Source organism: Garra rufa, chromosome 8, assembly GCF_049309525.1.
Source record: "Garra rufa chromosome 8, GarRuf1.0, whole genome shotgun sequence".
Lineage (NCBI taxonomy): Eukaryota > Metazoa > Chordata > Actinopteri > Cypriniformes > Cyprinidae > Garra > Garra rufa.
This window is the reverse complement of record NC_133368.1, coordinates 48,914,662-48,937,365: the sequence shown is the minus strand read 5'-3', so window position 1 is coordinate 48,937,365 and position 22,704 is coordinate 48,914,662. Positions and strand designations below refer to the sequence as shown.

The 22,704-nt window shown below is 27.3% G+C and overlaps 1 protein-coding gene across 3 annotated transcripts in view; it reads left to right on the top strand.

Moving 5' to 3' along the window:
- Nucleotides 1-22,704, top strand: part of mid1 (midline 1) — a 47,756-nt gene that overhangs the window by 9,228 nt on the left and 15,824 nt on the right. For all 3 annotated transcript variants that reach the window (XM_073846045.1, XM_073846046.1, XM_073846044.1), the window contains exons 2-5: nucleotides 11,060-11,155; nucleotides 13,336-13,443; nucleotides 19,050-19,198; nucleotides 19,301-19,428. In XM_073846045.1, coding sequence (XP_073702146.1) covers nucleotides 11,060-11,155; nucleotides 13,336-13,443; nucleotides 19,050-19,198; nucleotides 19,301-19,428 — 481 coding nt within the window. The remainder of the gene's footprint in view (nucleotides 1-11,059; nucleotides 11,156-13,335; nucleotides 13,444-19,049; nucleotides 19,199-19,300; nucleotides 19,429-22,704) is intronic.

The following is a 22,704-nucleotide window of genomic DNA, read 5'->3' as shown; positions in this document are numbered from 1 at the left end:
TCCAAATTCATTAAATTTTTTCTGTATTCTGTTTTTTTTTCCAAGACCCTATTTTAATAGTTACATTAAAAAAATTAATTAAAACGCATGCCTAATTAATTGAAATCATTAAATGTATATGATTTAACAGAAATTTCTTAAAAGTTGAACAGAAATTACATCTAAAGGCCTTATAAAATAAGTTTTATTATTTATTTCAAATTCAGCTTTGATCAAAACCTGTGAATCTGTTTTCTATTAATTTTCTGCACTCCATTTTAATCGTTTCATAAATGTTTAACAATCAAAAGCATGTCTAACTAATTTATAAAGAGGAATTAGATTTTATAAAGAATTATTTTTTTTTATTATAATTTTTTTTTTCAGAAATACTGTCTTGGGTATTTACAATTTTATTGTAAATAAATTCTGGTAAATAATTTTTCTGTTTCATTCCCAAATTGCTTTTTATTTTTCCAAATTCATTTTAATTTTTCTGTATTCTGTTTTTTTTTTTCTAGACTCTATTTTATTGGTTACATTAAAAAATATTAATCAAAAAGCATGTCTAATTAATTGAAATCATGAAATGTACACGATTCAACAGCAATTTCTTAAAAATTTAACAAAAATGACATTTAAAGGCCCTATAAAATACGTTTTATTATTTTTCTCAAATTCAGTTGTGATCAAATTCTGTGAATCTGCTTGCTGTTAATCTATCTATCTAACTTTAAGCTTTTAAAACTTAATTAAAACTTTAAAACTTTTAAAACTTTGTAAACTTTCTGGTCCTGCTTTCTCAAGCCAACTTAAACTTTTTTATTCTTTTCCATTACTTTTCTGGATTCCATTTTAATGGTTCCATTTAAAATGTAATAATCAAAAACACTAGCGTAGCCAGAAACATATTTTCGGGTGTGCATCAGAAAAACTGGGTGTGCCACATTTATTGTAAGATGAATGTGCAAAAAAATCTGACTCGTGTCACTAACAATACAGATAGTTACATATTAAAATCATAGACTGTAAAAAAAGATTAAAATGACCAGATAAGTGGTTGTAGCCTATTCGTCTTGCCCAGCGTGCGTCCCTACAACTCCCCCCTCACTGACAGAATTTCATGTTTTTCACGCCATACTAACGTCATTTTAGATTCCGACTTGCAAAAGGCATTCACTTTCTGTCTTTTTTTTAGCCATTTTCCGAGCTTTCTCGCTCCTCAAGACTGCCGTGACGGTCACCGACCGGCCGCCAAAATATGCAATGCGGTTGCCAATCGCGACACTTGACTTTCCATTTAATTATCACTTTATTCGCGACACACGCTCCGCTGTTTTTTAATTCGTAAGTTTGTATACAATTTGCACAATCAGCATGATATTATTAATAGCCGACAAAAAAATATATATATTGCATGTTGCATTTATACTGGCCAAAATAAGTTTTTCACTTAGGCGTTAACACAAATTAAGTTTAAAGGGTCACATAGGCTACTTGATGCTTAGACAATGGTATTTAGCGAAAATAAAGGCAATTATTCTGTAAACATATGGTTAAGTGTAATATAAGATTTGAGGATTTATTAGCCTATCTGTAAGTAGGCCTATCCTACTTGTTCACGTACGAAGTATAGGCTACAGAAAGAAAGAAAGAGAATTCGCCATTGTACCACATAACCGGTCCTGTTTTGGGCATCCCCACAGCTGCTTCTTTAAGATGAATACGCACTTTGTGTTCTTATTAAGTTGGCTTGGGAAAGCCAACTTACTGAAATCCTATTTAAACTTCTTCTTCTTCTTCTTCTTCTTCTTCTTCTTCTTCTTCTTCTTATTTTTTTTACCGAAAAATTTTTAGACACTAACTCCTCCTAGACCGTTCAAGCTACATACTCCAAACTCGGGTCAGATCTTCATACTGTTCAGACTTAGATTGCTATATCTTTTCAGACTGTTTTGAGTTATGGTTTTCTTAAAAATTAATATTAAAAATCATAAAAAGGTCCCATAGACTTTCATTGACCAAAAGTCCATGTCTGTTTGAACTATGTTTAATGTAAACTGCTAGAAGCCATTGATACTCAATTAAGCTTTAAGCTATCTATCTATCTATCTATCTATCTATCTATCTATCTATCTATCTATCTATCTATCTATCTATCTATCTATCTATCTATCTATCTATCTATCTATCTATCTATCTATCTATCTTCAAACCTATCTATCTATCTATCTATCTATCTATCTATCTATCTATCTATCTATCTATCTATCTATCTATCTATCTATCTATCTATCTATCTATCTATCTATCTATCTATCTATCTATCTTCAAACCTTATCTATCTATCTATCTATCTATCTATCTATCTATCTATCTATCTATCTATCTATCTATCTATCTATCTATCTATCTATCTATCTATCTATCTATCTATCTATCTATCTATCTATCTTCAAACCTTATCTATCTATCTATCTATCTATCTATCTATCTATCTATCTATCTATCTATCTATCTATCTATCTATCTATCTTCAAACCCTATCTATCTATCTATCTATCTATCTATCTATCTATCTATCTATCTATCTATCTATCTATCTATCTATCTATCTATCTATCTATCTATCTATCTTCAAACCTTATCTATCTATCTATCTATCTATCTATATCTATCTATCTATCTATCTATCTATCTATCTATCTATCTTCAAACCTTATCTATCTATCTATCTATCTATCTATCTATCTATCTATCTATCTATCTATCTATCTATCTATCTATCTATCTATCTATCTATCTATCTATCTATCTATCTATCTATCTATCTTCAAACCTTATCTATCTATCTATCCATCCATCCATCCATCCATCCATCCATCCATCCATCCATCCATCCATCCATCCATCCATCCATCCATCCATCCATCCATCCATCCATCCATCCATCCATCCATCCATCCATCCATCCATCCATCCATCCATCCATCCATCCATCCATCCATCCATCCATCCATCCATCCATCCATCCATCCATCCATCCATCCATCCATCCATCTTACTAGTCATGCTAAAATCATACTAGCGACTTGCTAGTCGTGCCAGAATCATGCTAGCGACTTGCTAGTCGTGCCAAAATCATGCTAGCGACTTGCTAGTCGTGCCAAAATCATGCTAGCGACTTGCTAGTCGTGCTAAAATCATGCTAGCGACTTGCTAGTCATGCTAAAGTCATGCTAGCGACTTGCTAGTCATGCTAAAATCATGCTAGCGACTTGCTAGTCATGGTAAAATCATGCTAGCGACTTGCTAGTCATGGTAAAATCATGCTAGCGACTTGCTAGTCATGCTAAAAATCATGCTAGCGACTTGCTAGTCTTGCTTAAATAATGCTAGCGACTTGCTAGTCTTGCTAAAACCATGCTAGCGACTTGCTAGTCATGCTAATATCATGCTAGCGACTTGCTAGTCATGCTAGAATCATGCTAGCGACTTGCTAGTCATGCTAAAATCATGCTAGCGACTTGCTAGTCATGCTAAAATCATGCTAGCGACTTGCTAGTCATGCTAAAATCATGCTAGCGACTTGCTAGTCATGCTAAAAATCATGTTAACGACTTGCTAGTCTTGCTTAAATAATGCTAGCAAACCGCATAGCAACTGCATAGCAACACCTTAGCATCTATTCACATTCAAACTATTTATATCTTCTAACTATTTATATCTATAGATCTATCTATTTTCAAACTATTTATATCTATCTAGCCTATCTATCTTCAAACTTTATTAATCAAACTAAAACTATTTCAAACTGAAAACCTTTAAACTTTCTTTAAACTAAAAGCTTTTAAAACTACTTAAAACTTACTGGCTAGGCTTTCTCAAGCCAACTTAAAGTTTGCTAACAAACTTTTTATCTAGTTTAAATGTATTACCCTATCGCGCTTACTGCATGATATGGAGGCGCCTGCACAATCCTTTGAATTTTGAAATAACTTTTTCTGATTTCAGTACACTCACGATAACACCAAAAGGTTGTGCTTTTGTGAAATAGAGGAAAGAAACAAGATTTGTCATCGTAGAAAGTCTCCGTAAAATGGAGCGCGTCACAGCAACGAACCTGCTACTTGCCTCACAAAGCACAAAGAAATCCACAGAATGCTTGAAATGTAGCCTATATTAAACGAGAAAAAAATCTCTGTCGGAATGGAAAGGTAACATTTCTCTATTAGGGGTGAGCGGGGCACAATCTAACGCAGGGTTAATTGTAACACACGTGGTTTAAATATTTCCACACATAGCATAACCAAATTTATGGTATTTACTAGTTGACATAGCAACACTATAAAGAGAAAAAGTGTGCGAAAATGTAAAAGTCTTTTGAAGACATCGCTGAATATTTATTTTACCGTAGTAAGTTTCTGGCTGAAACACTAACCTGATTTTAATCAAAGTCGCAGATGGTCAGTGGTTTTTAATGTGCCCAGCTATATTAAACTATGCTATTTTATTAAATTAGCGATGGAGTTTACACTATTTACTTTTAGTTTCTAATGAGAAACCACAAGAAACAGGTTAATAAAGACTGACACACAGTTGCTTTTTAATGTTCAGAAATTATTATTTCAAGATAAAGCATTTTGGCTCGTTTATGCGTCTCGTGTTCTATGAGAACTGTGTATGGAGGGAATGGAGTGTTTTTCTGAATGTCTAAAAATGTTTCCTCTATTTGCCTACATTGTTTTGAAATATACTGTACAGCTGTGCGATCAGGGTCGTGCATGGTTGCGATATGTTCACTGTCAAACTCCAAAATGCGATTATTTTAAATTCTTTTAAAAACGCCATTATTTTATTGACAAAATATTATAGTTTGTCGTGTACTTTTTCATTCTTCCAGATAACATGGTCGTGTTACAACATATGCCGCTCAGATTTTGTAACATCTTACTTCCTTTTGAGGTAAATAATGAAAAACGTTTACACTGTAATTATGAAACAAAGCGACATATTTGTACTACACGAATGTGAAATTAATGTGGATAAAAAATTATACTCTGAACTCCACGTGGATATAAACAAACTGAGAATTTCAAAAAGTGGTAGGTTGTGCCCCGCGCACCCCTAAAGACACGTTCGTGGAGATGGCGAGTGCAGCGTCGGCATTCGGTAACTTCATCTTTTTAGAGTTCAACTTTTCATCTTTTTCAGCCGACACTGACTGAGAAGAAAGAACTAGTTTATTAATAAATAATTAAAATGTTTTCTTTCCCCCCAACACATTCATCATTACTTTTGCCAATGCAAGCTTTATGCGCGCGATGGAACGCAGAATGGGCTTTATATTAAAGGATGAGTATAGGTTACTATATTAATCTTATGTTATTATATTAATATATTTTATATAAACGTGTGAGTAGTTGACTAGAACAATATTTAGTCTGGGGCAGGCATACGTGGCCCTTTTCGTTTTATAAATAAAATGCAGTGACATTTCGTAAGTGCGCCTGCGTTGTATTGCAATGCACGAGTTATGCATGCGTAATGAATCAAATGTTTTTGTTTTATTTCACTTTTTAATGTGTGTGTGCTTTGGTCTTTCTTCGGGGTGCTGAAGCAGTTGCTAGCCCCTCTTTATCGCCGCCCATGTTTATTACGATTATTGAAATATTCTGCATCTAATTTTGGGTGTGCCAGCTGCCACTGTGGGTGGCACCGGCACACCCTGGCACACCCGTGGCTACGCCCCTGATCAAAAACATTTGCAATTAATTGATTTTATTCAAATAAAATGCTCTTAAGTAAAATTGTTGATGTTTTTGTGTGGGAAATTAGTCGTTTAGATTAATCGATAAATCAGTCGATAGAATAATCAATATAAAAATAGTCGTTAGTATAGAATATGTCATTTTGGCGAGATAAAAGATGAGTATCTGTTTGATTTTTGCATTAAATTAATAAAAAATGTCCCCTGGCATAAAAGTGATCATTGCTTGACGTGAAAATACAGGTGCTGGTCATATAATTAGAATATCTTCAAAAAGTTGATTTATTTCACTAATTCCATTCAAGAAGTGAAACTTGTATAATGTTTGCATTCATTCCACACCGACTGATATATTTCAAGTGTCTATTTCTTTTTTTTAAAGCAGGGTATGGCCTCTTTATATGGCCTTGTATATGGTGCAACACTAATCTGCTGTTTTCACTTGCCCAAATTGAAGTAGGATTGTTTTTCATTTGCTATTAAGGTTAAAACCCCAAAGATAAACAGAGACGTATAATCTGAGAAAGTATATCACGGATTAAATGTCACAAATCAGGGCTCTGGCAGAGAATATGATTTCCATCTCTCTGATGGTCTATTTTTAGCGGTGTGCACATTACACATGCTCTCTTTGGTCTCTTGTCATCGTTTGAACTCACTGACCTCATTTCCTAACCTTCCTAAACTCTCAAATGTCGTATTTTACATGCATCTGCTGCTTGGTTTACTGGCCGTACCGATGCATCAGATGAGATTTGTGTTAAATGTATCTTTAAGGAAAAAACAGAAATGTTTAATATTCTGGGCTGTTTTTAGGTCACTAAACAATTAGGCAAATTAGTGTCATGTTGTGAGCATCTGAACTTCTTTGTACAGACAGATTGTAGCAGATTTTCTTCTCTAGCGTGATCTTAAATTAAAACCATGATCGGCAGATTTTGATCGTGTAACTCCAGTGCTGCTGTTATTAAATCAGTGCTGTTTTAGCATATATTTTTGTTTTTTACATTTAAAATTTTTAATTCTAGTTAAAGTTGTAAGTAATTTTGTTGTGTAATGTCATTTTTTTTATGTCTATATAGTCTCTTATGTTTCAGTTTATTTTTAGTACTTAAACTAAATAAAAAAGGCCAATGGTTTTATTTATTTTATTTTATGTTTTTTTTTTTTATTTCAGTTAATTTTTTCTTTTTTTCAAATGATTATTATTTTTAAATAGATTTTTAGATTTTATTTGTATATTGTTAGTTTTAATTTTAAAGTTTTATTAATTTTGTTCTCTTAATAATTTTTATTTTATTTTTTATCGTGTCTAGTTTTTAGCATAATTTATACACTTTTGTAGATTATTTTTATTTTTTTAAATTTAGTAGTTTTTTTTTACATTTTCTTTTTTCATTTTAATTCTTTATTTCAGTTCATTTTTTCTTTTTTTCAAACGATTATTATTTTTAAATACATTTTTAGTTTTTGTGTGTATATTGTTATTTTTAATTTTAAAGTTTTATTAATTTTGGTCTCTTAATAATTTTTATTTTATTTTTTATTGTGTCTATAGTTTTTAGCATTATTTATACACTATTGCAGATATTTTTATTTTTAAAATAAAGTTTTTTTAGTTTTTTACATTTTCTTTTTTCATTTTAATTCTAGTTAAAGTATTAGTAATTTTATTAAATCAGTGCTGTTTTAGCATATATTTTTCGTTTTTTACATTTAACATTTTTAATTCTAGTTAAAGTTGTAAGTCATTTTGTTGTGTAATGTCATTTTTTTATGTCTATATGTCTATATAGTCTCTTATGTTTCAGTTTTTATTTTTAGTACTTTAACTAAATAAAAAAGGCCAATGGTTTTATTTATTTTTTATTTTTTTTTAATTTCAGTTAATTTTTTCTTTTTTTCAAACGATTATTTTTTTAAATACATTTTTAGATTTTATTTGTATATTGTTAGTTTTAATTTTAATGTTTTATTAATTTTGGTCTCTTAATAATTTTTATTTTATTTTTTATTGTGTCTAGTTTTTAGCATCATTTATACACTATTGTAGATATTTTTATTTTTTTAATTTAGTAGTTTTTTACATTTTCTTTTTTCATTTTAATTCTAGTTAAAGTTTTAGTAATTTTAGTAATTTTGTTGTGTAATGTCATTTTTAAAAAATATGTCTATATAGTCTTTTATGTTTTAGTTTATTTTTAGTACTTAAACTAAATAAAAAAGGCCAATGGTTTTATTTATTTATTTATTTATTTATTTATTTATTTTAATTTCAGTTAATTTTTTCTTTTTTTCAAACGATTATTATTTTTTTAAATACATTTTTAGATTTTATTTGTATATTGTTAGTTTTAATTTTAAAGTTTTATTAATTTTGGTCTCTTAATAATTTTTATTTTATTTTTTATTGTGTCTAGTTTTTAGCATCATTTATACACTTTTGTAGATATTTTTATTTTTTTAATTTAGTAGTTTTTTTTTTACATTTTCTTTTTTCATTTTAATTCTAGTTAAAGTTTTAGTAATTTTAGTAATTTTGTTGTGTAATGTCATTTTTTTTTAAATATGTCTATATAGTTTTTTATGTTTCAGTTTATTTTTAGTACTTAAAACTAAATAAAAAAGGCCAATGGTTTTATTTATTTTATTTTATGTTTTTTTTGTTTTGTTTTTTTTTGCAACTAGGTGAAAAAAACCTTAAATGTTATATTATATTAAATTTTTAAATTTATTTCATTTTATTTCAGTTAATGTTCATCCTATTTTAAGTAATGGAATTTTTTTTAAATGGCTTTTGTATTAGATTTGATTTGTATATTTTTAATATTTATTTATTAGATGTTTCTTTTTTGTTTATTAATTTTTTATTTCTATTTTGTTTAGTTTTTTGTTATTTTAGTACTTTTGCAACAAGCTAAACATTTTTTAGAAGTGTTATTTGAATTCTATAAAAAGTGAATTTATTTTATTTCAGTCAATGTTTATATTATTTTAGGTAGTGAAAATGTTTTTTTAATAGTTTTTGTTATATATGTTATATTTTTAAATCTACCTTTTTTATTTTTTATTTTATTTTGATGTTTCGTAATCTTTTCGTTTATTTCTTTTTATGTCTATATATTTTTTTGTTATTTTAGTACTTTAAAAAATGACAAATATTGCCTTTGCAACTAGGTGGAAAAAAAACTGAATTTTATTTTAATGGTATAAATATTTGAATTTATTTTATTTCAGCTAATGTTTATCTTATTTTAAGAAATGAAAATCTTTGTTTTTGTTTAAAGTTTTTGTATTAGATTCTATTTGTATATTTTTAATTTTACTTTTACATTTTTTATTATTATTTTGATTTTTTTTTTTCGTAATTTTTCAGTTTATTAATGTTTTATCTCTTAATTTTTTAGTTTTTGTTATTTTAGTACTTAGGTATGTTGCCTTTGTAACAAGCTAAAAAAGATTTATAAGTGTTATTTTAATTCTATAAATAAAATGAAAACGTTTGTTGTTGTTTATAGTTTTTGTATTAGATTCTATTTTTATGATTAATTTTTACTTTACATTTTTTGTTACTATTTTTGTTTTTTATTATTAGTTTTTTTCTTTTTTTAGTTTTTGTTATTTTAGTACTTTAAAAAATGACAAATATTGCCTTTGCAACTAGGTGGAAAAAAATCTGAATTTTATTTTAATGATATACATGTAAATATTTGCATTTATTTTATTTCAGCTAATGTTTATCTTATTTTAAGAAATGAAAATTTTTGTTTTTGTTTATAGTTTTTGTATTCGATTCTATTTGTATATTTTTAATTTTACTTTTACATTTTGTATTATTATTTTGATTTTTTTTCCGTAATTTTTCAGTTTATTAGTTTTTTATCTCTATTTTTTTTTAGTTTTTGTTATTTTAGTACTTACGTATGTTGCCTTTGTAACAAGCTAAAAAAGATTTAGAAGTGTTATTTTAATTCTATAAATTAAATGAAAATGGAAATGTTTTACTTTTAATTTTTTTTTACTATTTTTGTTTTTTATTATTAGTTTTTTCTTTTTTCGTTTTTGTTATTTTAGTACTTTAAAAAATGACAAATATTGCCTTTGCAACTAGGTGGAAAAAAAACTGAATTTTATTTTAATGGTATAAATATTTGAATTTATTTTATTTCAGCTAATGTTTATCTTATTTTAAGAAATGAAAATCTTTGTTTTTGTTTATAGTTTTTGTATTGGATTCTGTTTGTACATTTTTAATTTTACTTTTACATTTTTTATTATTATTTAGATTTTTTTTGGTAATTTTTCAGTTTATTAGTTTTTTTATCTCTATATTTTTTTAGTTTTTGTTATTTTAGTAGGCTACTTACGTATGTTGCCTTTGTAACAAGCTAAAAAAGATTTAGAAGTGTTATTTTAATTCTATAAATTAAATGAAAATGTTTGTTGTTGTTTATAGTTTTTGTATTAGATTCTATTTTTATAATTAATTTTACTTTTAACTTTTTTTACTATTTTTGTTTTTATTATTAGTTTTTTTCTTTTTTAGTTTTTGTTATTTTAGTACATATATATATATATATATATATACATTTTTTTTTAATTCTATAAAATTTAATTTATTTTATTGTATTTCAATTCATGTTTAAGTAATTTTTTAATAGTTTTGTATTAGATTTAATTTTTATATTACAAATTTTATTATTTAAGTTTTTCATCGTTTTTTTTTTTTTTTGGTCTATTTTGTTTAAGTTTTAGTTATTTTAGTATTTCATCTAACCAAATAAGAACTGTTGCTGAAAAGTTTGATTTCAGTCAATATTTGTCTTATTTTTTTAAAATAATTAAAATATATCTATTTTAATAGTTTTAGATGATGACAATAACCTGCATGTAACATTTTGTATTAAACTTGCAAAATGCATAATGAAAGCATTTCCGCTCCTTATCTCAGGCGTTTGGACTGCACAGAAACACAAGCTAAAATGAGGTTGTAGCTCATCAGACAGACTTGATCTACTTTTTTTTTAATACCAAATCCGTGGCAGACGCTTTATTCCCTCCCCCATGTCGAGCGTTAGCGCTCAGGCCCGCGGGGAAGCGGACACTCGACGTCTGACGTGCTCAACAACAGATCGGAGCATCAGCGCGTCCCGCTTCAGACACCGCAGCGCAAACCACAACCTTCTCCAAACTCAATAATGGATGTAGGACATTTGGTAGATGATTTAGTTCCTCTGTTGTCCCTCAATGAGTTCAACTGTGCTGAAATGACTGAACTACCTTTTTAAAGTGTTTTTTGTTTTTCTGCAGCAAATGTTGGACTCCAATCTCAGCAATCTGATCAAGAGGAACAGTGAGCTGGAGAACCTGATGGCCAAACTCATCCAGACCTGTCAACATGTGGAGGTAAAGCCACCAGAAAATGACTTCATTATATTCTTTTTAATGTTTGTTTTACATGTCGATCACAAAATACAAATGTTTTTGTTTTTGTTTGGAAGCTGGGGAACTTGTTTTTGTGACAGTAATTTGATCAAAGGTTTGTTATTTAATCATTTATAAAGTTAAAGTAATTTTGTTGTTTTCCTAATTTATTAGTTTTAAGTTTTAGTCGTTGCTTAATTTTGTTACTTCAGTTAAATGGAAACATAGAAATGGCAGCTAAGTAAAATAAAGTACATTTTTATATATATATTTAATTTCAGTAAACAATTATTTTATTTGAAATAATGGAAATATTTCTTTAGTTTTAGTAATTACTAATTGAATTAGGTTTAGTAATTCACTTTTTTGTCATTTCGTTATTATTATTTTATTTTTTGATTTGCAATTGTGCCTATGTATTTTTTGAATTATGTATTTCAGTTCATGTTTAAGTAATTATTATTTTTAATTGTTTGTGTATTAGATTGTATTTTTATTTTTGTAATTTTTTATTATATATATATATATATTGTTTTATTAAAAATATTTTAGATTTTATTTTTGTATTTTAAGTTTTCATTTTAATTTTAGTTTTTATTAATATTGATGTTGTCATAATTGTTTTTTATTATTATTTTTATTTTTTTATGATGTCTATATAGGTTGTAAGTTTTTCTTTGACAAACAGCTGAAATAAAATTTAGTTTAGCTGTATTTTAAAGAATTTAAGCCTATTTCTTTAGTACCATTATAAATTATTTTATTTTATTAATTATATTATTATTTATGAAATAAAATACATTTTATATATATATACCTCAAATAATGAAAATGTTTCTTTAGTTTTAGGTTATATTTTTATATTTTCAGTATTTATAATAATAGTTTTAATAATTAGTTATTTCATTAGTTTTATTAATTTACTTTTTATTATTATATATATATATATATATATATATATATATATATATATATATATATATATATATATTGTTTAATTATGTCTATATATTTATGGCTTATTTGACAACTTCAACTAGATCTTTACAATCTTTATCGGCTTAAATGAGTTTATTATATTCACTTTAATGTTTGTTTCACTTGTTTATCACTAAATTCAAATGGTTTTGTTGTTATTTGTCAGTTGTAAGCTGGGAAACATGTTTTTGTGACAGTAATTATATTATGACAGAATATATTATTTCAGTTATTGTAAATTGTAGTTAAGTTTTAGTAATTTACTTTTTTATCATTATTATTATTATTATTATTATTAATTTTTGTTATTGATGTCTATATATTTAGAATAGTTATTTTACAACTTCAACTAAACAGAAGTGAGAAATCTTTCCTTGTTAGCTAGCTGAAATAACATAATTTAAAAAAAAAAAAAATTACATTTCAGTTAATATTTATCGTATTTCAAATAATGAAAATGTTACTTTAGTTTTAGATTATATTTTTATATTTTCAGTATTTTATTATGTTAATAATTTACTTTTTTGTTATTTTTTGTTATATATTTTTTCTATAAAACTTGAATTTTGGGTAGTGAATTTTTTTATAGTTTTTGTATTAGATTCTGTTTTATTTTTGTATTTTTACTTTTACATTTTTGTATTATTATTTTGATTTTTAATTTGATTTTGTAATTTTTCAGTTTATTCGTTTTTTTGTATGCGTTTTTGTTATTTTAGTATTTTAAAAAAATCACAAATTTTGCTTTTCCAACTAGGTTAAAAAAACTTAAATGTCATTTTAATTATATATATTTGAATTTATATTATTTTATTTCAGTTAAAGTTTCAGTTTCGTACATTTTTTAGTTTATTGCTTTTGTTATGTCTATGTTTTTTTAGTTTTTGTTATATTAGACTTACTTCAAAAAAGGACAACAGTTGCATTTGCAGCTATTTTAATTCTATAAAAATTTTACTTCAAAATTTGAATGCAATTAAACAGCATGACTTTTTTAACAAAATACTGATATATTTTATTATATCACTGTACTTATTGTTTTATAAAACCACATCTGCTGTAATTTTTACCTCAGTTTAGATGATTTTAAGCATGCAACTAAATGCTACCAGCCTCCAAATTATTTATTTTGTTTGTGTTTTGTATTTTTTGTCATTTTTAATGTGAATTTCGTTTTGTTTCAGCACAATGCGGCTCATCAGGAGAGCAAACTGGCAGAAGAGTGCGACACACTCATAAACATCGTACAGCAGAGAAGACAAATCATCGGCACTAAGATCAAAGAAGGAAAGGTAATTGAGCGAGGATGCATTAAATTGATCAAAAGTGAAGACATTTATAATGTTACAAAATATTTCTATTTCACATAAATACTGTTCTTTTGAACTTTCTATTCATCTGTGAATCCTGAGAAATAAAATGCATGACGGTTTGCATGTTTTCAACATCGAAAATAATCAAAAATGTTTCTTGAGCAGCAAATCAGCATATTAGAATGACTTCTGAAGGATCATGTGACACTGAAGACTGGAGTAATGATGCTGAAAATTCATCTTTGATCACGGGAATAAATTACAGTTTAACAGATATTCACACAGAAAGCAATTATTTTAAATAGTAAAAATATTTTACAATTTACGTGATTTAAAAAACTCAATATATACTTTCTTAATGTATGTTTTTATCAAAAATTGTTTCAGTTGTCATCCTCATGATAGCAATGCCCACTGATGGATAAAAGAACATTTTTATTCCCCATTTATCATCTATTATGCAACTAAAATGACTTATGAAAGTGGCTTCAGGTTGACTTAATGCTGAGTTGTTCTTAAGTGGGAAAGAAAAGGAAGGCTTTGAGATTTTCTCTCAGAGGAAACTCAGTTTTACCTTTACTGCATGTCAATGTCAAAGGCCGCTTATGTATTTCCACAGTCAGAGGATTCTTAAAGATTTTTAAAGGTTTTTAGTTTCTTATGCTCATCAAAGCTGCATTTATTTGATCAAAAATACAAAATGGGATTCACGGGATTCACAGTATTTTTTGACAATTATACGGTATCACGGTATATGACGGTATTTTTTTTTCCATGCATGACTAGGTGTTAACCACATTTCCTAATAAATTATAGAATAATTACTGCAGTATATTGGCTTACATTAACCGGACTAGAATTAACCCAGGTTTGATTGGTCTCACAAAATGTTCACAAAGAAGTGACAGTGGCACTCATAATTGTAATGAGGTGAAGAAATCAGAATTCATGACTTGCAGTTAAAATACACAACGCTTTATTGTGCATTCTTCATATTCCAGGACATCTTGGCCGAAACCGAAAACCGAAAGAATTATGCCAATTATTAGTACCATTGCATTTATGGCTATGACTGTGCACTAAATCTTACTAAAATCAAGGCATTGCAATTGCATAAATTAATATTAAAGTTTCAAAGAATAAATCAATTATATCAATTTAAACAATTATTATCAATCAAATATTATATTACTTAAATAACATATACATATATTTTACTGCCTTTGTTTAAATGTGACCCTGGAGCACAAAACCAGTCTTAAGTCGCTGGGGTATATTTGTAGCAATAGCCAAAAATACATTGCATGGGTCAAAATTATTGATTTTTCTTTTATGCCAAAAATCATTAGGAAATTAAGTAAAGATCATGTTCCATGAAGATTTTTTGTAAAATTCCTACTATAAATATATCAAAATGTAATTTTTGATTAGTAATATGCATTGTTAAGAACTTAATTTGGACAACTTTAAAGGTGATTTTCTCAGTATTTAGATTTTTTTGCACCCTCAGATTCCAGATTTTCAAATAGATGTATCTCGGCCAAATATTGTCCTATCCTAACAAACCATACATCAATAGAAAGCTTATTTATTGAGCTTTCATATGTTGTAAACATCTCAGTTTTGTAAAATTTTACCTTATGACTGGTTTTGTGGTCCAGGGTCACATATGATGTAGTAATGCACCGATATTAAAATTCTTGGCCGAAACCGAAAATCGAAAGAATTATGCCAATTATTAGAACCACTGCATTTATGGCTATGACTGTGTTCTAAATCTTACTAGAATCAAGGCATTGCAATTGCATAAATTAATATTAAAGTTTCAATTTAAACAATTATTATCAATCAAGTATTATATTACTTAAATAACATATATTTTACTGCCTTTGTTTAAATTGTTTACATTTTTATAACACATTATCTTGTGGATCCATCAGTTCACATTTACAAGTCTATGTGTTTCTCTTCCAGCAGGAGGCGCTGTCAGACTGTATTACACAAAGCAGCGCAACAAATGATTTTGAAACGTGCAGCGCTCATATTTATTCAATTGATAGCCTTTTGAAGTTTCATCGCAATTCTTGTCTTTCAGTCCCCGCATTTAAGACCACCTGAAATCAGAATTATGACTTTCATAACCCCTAATAACACTGCAGTCGTCAATGAAAATTAAAAGCTTTATTTAAGACTTTCAAAAACAAACCTTACACAAAAATACGTTTCTTTTTATTTTTTTCCCACCATGTTCGGGGCACAAGAAAAATATTAAGGGACTAAATTAATATCAGCATATGAAGTATAATCGTCTCATTGTCTCTGAAAGAATGCACATCAGATGCTGAAAGTCAGTTTTTACTTTCACTTTCACAGATTGCGCAGTTTTCACGTCGCATGTGTGATATCCATTGGCTCACCTCCATGGTTTAAAACATAAATATTTTAAAAAATACAGTATATAGAAAAGACATATCTTTAAAAAATTGCATTGAAAAATTTGGTCTCTATTTGCACTTTGAATATTGAGAGAGTAGCCTACTTTGATTATGGCTGCATTTATTGTCTGCACTTAATAAGACTTAATAAGATTTTTTTTTTGTTATTTCTACTGTAGATTGTTTCAAAATGCAGTGGTTGTCTCTAATTGAAATGGCTCTACCTGTAATAGAGAAAATAAACATCTTGTTCATGTATTCATATGTTCATTCATTCTGTGCTTAAAATATTTTGAGAATAAAATCCAAATCAAAATATTTCGAGAATAAAATCAAAATGTTTTGATAATAAAGTCGTAAAATTTTGAGAATAAAGTCCAAATACTACGAGAATAATGTCAAAATACGAAGAAAATAAAGTTGAAATGTTTCAAGAATAAGTCATAAAATTTCACAAATAAAGTCGAAATGTTTTGAGAATAAAGTCATAAAATTTCCAGAATAAAGTTGAAATGCTTCGAGAATAAAGTCAAAATGTTTCGAAAATAAATTCTTAATAAAGTAGACTTTGTTCTCTTAATATTTCGACTTTATTCTCGTAGATTGTTTCAAAATGCAGTGGTTGCCTCTAATTGAAATGGCTCTACCTGTAATAGAGAAAATTAACATCTTGTTCATGTACTCATATTTTCATTCATTCTTGTCCCTTGCTTAAAATATTTTGAGAATAAAATCAAAATCTAAATATTTCGAGAATAAAATCAAAATGTTTTGAGAATAAAGTCGTAAAATTTTGAGAATAAAGTCCAAATACTACGAGAATAATGTCAAAATACGAAGAAAATAAAGTTGAAATGTTTCAAGAATAAGTCATAAAATTTCACAAATAAAGTCGAAATGTTTTGAGAATAAAGTCATAAAATTTCCAGAATAAAGTTGAAATGCTTCGAGAATAAAGTCAAAATGTTTTGAGAATAAATTCTTAATAAAGTAGACTTTGTTCTCTTAATATTTCGACTTTATTCTCGTAGATTGTTTCAAAATGCAGTGGTTGCCTCTAATTGAAATGGCTCTACCTGTAATAGAGAAAATAAACATCTTGTTCATGTACTCATATTTTCATTCATTTTGTGCTTAAAATATTCTGAGAATAAAATCAAAATGATAATAAAGTCTTAAAATTTTGAGAATGAAGTCCAAATACTACAAGAATAATGTCAAAATACGAAGAAAATAAAGTTGAAATGTTTCAAGAATAAGTCATAAAATTTCCAGAATAAAGTTGAAATGTTTTGAGAATAAATTCTTAATAAAGTAGACTTTGTTCTCTTAAAACTTCGACTTTATTCTCGTAGATTGTTTCAAAATGCAGTGGTTGCCTCTAATTGAAATGGCTCTACCTGTAATAGAGAAAATAAACATCTTGTTCATGTACTCATATTTTCATTCATTTTGTGCTTAAAATATTCTGAGAATAAAATCAAAATCAAAATATTTCGAGAATAAAATCAAAATGTTTTGATAATAAATTCGTAAAATTTTGAGAATGAAGTCCAAATACTACAAGAATAATGTCAAAATACGAAGAAAATAAAGTTGAAATGCTTCGAGAATAAATTCTTAATAAAGTAGACTTTGTTCTCTTAATATTTCGACTTTATTCTCGTAGATTGTTTCAAAATGCAGTGGTTGCCTCTAATTGAAATGGCTCTACCTGTAATAGAGAAAATAAACATCTTGTTCATGTACTCATATTTTCATTCATTCTTGTCCCTTGCTTAAAATATTTCGAGAATAAAATCAAAATGTTTTGAGAATAAAGTCGTAAAATTTTGAGAATAAAGTCCAAATACTACAAGAATAATGTCAAAATACGAAGAAAATAAAGTTGAAATGTTTCAAGCATCAGTCATAAAATTTCACAAATAAAGTCGAAATGTTTTGAGAATAAATTCTTAATAAAGTAGACTTTGTTCTCTTAATATTTCGACTTTATTCTCGTAGATTGTTTCAAAATGCAGTGGTTGCCTCTAATTGAAATGGCTCTACCTGTAATAGAGAAAATTAACATCTTGTTCATGGACTTATATTTTCATTCATTCTGTGCTTAAAATATTTTGAGAATAAAATCCAAATCAAAATATTTCGAGAATAAAATCAAAATGTTTTGATAATAAAGTCGTAAAATTTTGAGAATGAAGTCCAAATACTACAAGAATAATGTCAAAATACGAAGAAAATAAAGTTAAATGTTTCAAGAATCAGTCATAAAATTTCACAAATAAAGTCGAAATGTTTTGAGAATAAAGTCATAAAATTTCCAGAATAAAGTCAAAATGTTTCGAGAGTAAATTTCTAAATAAAGTAGACTTTGTTCTCTTAATATTTCGACTTTATTCTCGTAGATTGTTTCAAAATGCAGTGGTTGCCTCTAATTGAAATGGCTCTACCTGTAATAGAGAAAATAAACATCTTGTTCATGTACTCATATGTTCATTCATTCTTGTCCCTTGCTTAAAATATTTTGAGAATAAAGTCGCAAAATTTTGAGAATGAAGTCCAAATACTACAAGAATAATGTCAAAATACGAAGAAAATAAAGTTGAAATGTTTCAAGAATCAGTCATAAAATTTCACAAATAAAGTCGAAATGTTTTGAGAATAAATTCTTAATAAAGTAGACTTTGTTCTCTTAATATTTCGACTTTATTCTCTTAAAACTTCGACTTTATTCTCGTAGATTGTTTCAAAATGCAGAGGTTGCCTCTAATTGAAATGGCTCTACCTGTAATAGAGAAAATAACCATCTTGTTCATGGACTCATATGTTCATTCATTCTTGTCGCTTGCTTAAGGTGTAAAATAAATATTTAAAAAAGGCTTTCAGAATCAGCCCATTTGCTTGTAAAACATCAGCCATGAAGAATCAAGATCGATGCATTACTAAAAAGAAATGCAGCTGTTCTGCTCAATTGGCAATCAATTGTGGTGCTCATTAATAATTATTGGGTGCTCCTAAATTTTTTTTGGTGCTCCCAACTTCAACTCCAAAGTAAAAAAGTAAACTTCGAGCCCTGAAACAATCTATTAGTACTGGTTTGGCAAATCTGGCCTGTATTCATTCTCATAACCTGTGTTTGTCTGTTTCCAGGTGGTTCGTTTGAGAAAGCTAGCTCAGCAGATAGCTAACTGTAAGCAGTTTGTGGAGAGATCGTCTTCGCTCATTGTACAGGCCGATCAGGTTCTGAAAGAGACGGATCACGCACGATTCCTGCAGACCGCGAAGAGCGTCTCAGAGCGGTGAGGAAGCATCATGTGAAAGAGCTGAACTGAGCTGAAAAGATAAATGGGTTTGTGCATCAAATTGCTGCCTGATTAGTTTTTCTGTTCGAAATTATACAGAGTGTCGATGGCGACGGCGTCCTCACAGGTCCTGATCCCAGAGATCAACCTGAATGACACGTTCGACGCGTTCGCGCTTGACTTTTCCAGAGAGAAGAAGATGCTGGAGGGTCTGGATTATCTCACGGGTCAGTTCACCGCTTCAGATCACTGCACAACTTCAATGTGTTTTTAGAAAAAAGTCTCTTCTGCTCACCAGGGCTGAGTTAATTTCATCAGAAGTGCAGTAAAAATTATGAAATATTATTATAAAGTAAAATAGCAGTTGTCTGTGTGAGTACCTGTTAAAATGTAATTTATTTCTGTGACGGAAACCTGATTTTTCAGCATCATTACTCCAGTCTTCAGTGTCACATGACCCTTCAGAAATCATTCTAATATTCTGTAAATAAATTACATTTTGAAATATATCAAAATAGAAATCAGCTTTTTTTAAACTATAATAATATTTCAAAACTATTACTGCATTTTTGATCAAACAAATACAGTCTGGTGAGCAAACAAAACAAATAGAAATGACAAAAACACAACAACATTTTTAGAACTTTAACTAAAATTAAAATTAAAATACAAACTGAACAGTATCTGTTCTGTAAAGTCATGCAAATGTCATGAACATGTGAAGAAAGAAACATTTCTGATTTTTGGAAACAGTGATATATTTTTACTTTTCAGGATTCTTTGTTAAATAGAAAGTTTAAAAGAACAGCATTTATTTAAAATATAAATATGTTGCATTTAAGTCTGCATACACAAATAACTCACTTTTCAGGGCTTATGTAGTTAAAAAATCTATATTTGAAATAAAACAGGTATGTAAAAACATTTGTATTTTTAATTTAGATACATTTGTACACTAAAACAGTATAGACTTAAAAAAAAAGAAACATTTTAAACATACCAATGAAAAATCTAAAAAAAAAAAAAAGACAAAAACATATACACATTTTTAAAAGCTTAAAATTATATCGACAATGAAAATTTTAAAATAAAAACTCATTCCGAATATTAATAAAAAGTGTTACCTCATTAATACTCAAACAACACTCTTTTTTAAGTATTTATACATACACTAATACAAAATATAATTTTTTATGATTAATAATATTTTCTATTGTATATATTTTTATATATTTTAAATCCACAACAAAAGACACACTATTGTTTAAACATATGGGGCGAAAAGATTTTTAAATGTTTTCAAAGTCTCTTCAGCTTTTCAGGTCACCAAGGCTGCATTTATTTGGTCAAAAATACAGAAAAATCTATAATATTGTGAAATATTATTACAATTTAAAATAGCTGTTTTCTATTTGAATATCTGTTCAAATGTAATTTATTTCTGTGACGGAAACCTGATTTTTCAGCATCATTACTGCAGTCTTCAGTGTCACATGATCCTTCAGAAATCATTCTAATATTCTGTAAATAAATTACATTTTGAAATATATCAAAATAGAAATCAGCTTTTTTTAAACTATAATAATATTTCAAAATTATTACTGCATTTTTGATCAAACAAATACAGTCTGGTGAGCAAACAAAACAAATAGAAATGACAAAAACACAACAACATTTTTAGAACTTTAACTAAAATTAAAATTAAAATACAAACTGAACAGTATCTGTTCTGTAAAGTCATGCAAATGTCATGAACATGTGAAGAAAGAAACATTTCTGATTTTTGGAAACAGTGATATATTTGTACTTTTCAGGATTCTTTGTTAAATAGAAAGTTTAAAAGAACAGCATTTATTTAAAATATAAATATGTTGCATTTAAGTCTGCATACACAAATAACTCCCTTTTCAGGGCTTATGTAGTTAAAAAAATCTATATTTGAAATAAAATAGGTATATGTATATATAAGGCATTACAGTTTCTTTTAAATAGGTCAAAGCATTTTAAGATAGAGCCAGATGAGCATTTCTTTCACCAAGAATGTAATGATGTAAAAACCCCAAACTTCATGAAGTCAGATTTATATAACTCTGCATGGAGTTGATCTGTGCCCAAACTCAGGCATTGGGAGTGGCGATGTTGTCAAAATCCGGTATTGAGGCCAATCTACTTGACAGAGAGTCACGAGTGAAGTAGCTGAAGTAGGTTTCAGTATTTCAGTGCTTCTCTCAGGAGCAGAAGGGACTGAAGTCAGAGCTGTGGGTGAAGCAAATATGTTTTTGTGGTTTTTCATCTCTGCGAGGTCCTTCATTGTGAGTCACGGCAGACGGCCGGCTTGAGGGAGTCATCAAACACACAGTGTGGATCAGACCGGCTTTATTTCTCTGCCAACTGCTCACTGTTGCTGCGCACAATCTCTTCATGCTAATAATAGGAATGTCATCCACATTTTTGCATATGTCTTTAAGAAACTAAAAAAATTTTATGCAAAAATGAGAACATAAAGGATTTATAGCTAGCTCGATTTTACAACAGTAAACAGCAATACATTGAATATTATTTATAATATAATACTATATATATATATATATATATATATATATATATTAGCTTTATAATTTAGTTGTTTTGCATAGTTTTTCTTTAGTTAAATACATTATATTAGTATATATATATATAATTTTAGAAGAGTGTATGTAAATGTATTTTTTAAATTTTTTCTTTTATATTTTTTTGTGCAGGATTATGTATCTAAAATAAATATATACTAAATAATAATGCTAAAATGTTATATATATATAAATAAATAATACTAAATTCAGTGTTTATTTTATTAATATTTTTACTATTTTTTTGTTTTTATACATATATACTGAAATACAGAAAATATAAAAACAAATACATTCATCAAAATATTAATAAAAACTAAATATTATATACAAATATTAATAAAAATACCAATATATATATATTTTTTTTACTTAGAAGAATGTATGTATTATATTCTCTTTTTTGTGCAAGATTATGTATTTTAAATACATATATACTAAATAATAAAACAATTCTAAAAATATTATATACAGAAAATATACAGATAAACAAATAAATTGATCAAAATATAAATGAAAATTAAATATTATATAACAAAATATTAATTAAAATAACACACACAAAAAGATATATATATATATATATATATATATATATATATATATCCTTTTTGTGTGTGTTATTTTAATTAATATTTTATATTTTATGCAAAAATGAGAACATAAAGGATTTATAGCTAGCTCGATTTTACAACAGTAAACAGCAATACAATGAATATTATTTATAATATAATACAATATATATATATATATATTGTTTTTTGTGCAGGATTATGTATCTTAAATATATACTAAATAATAAAATATGAATAAAAAATTATAAAAATAATAATAAATTCAGTGTTAATTTATAATTAATATTTTGATTCATTCTTTGCTTTTATATTTTTTGTT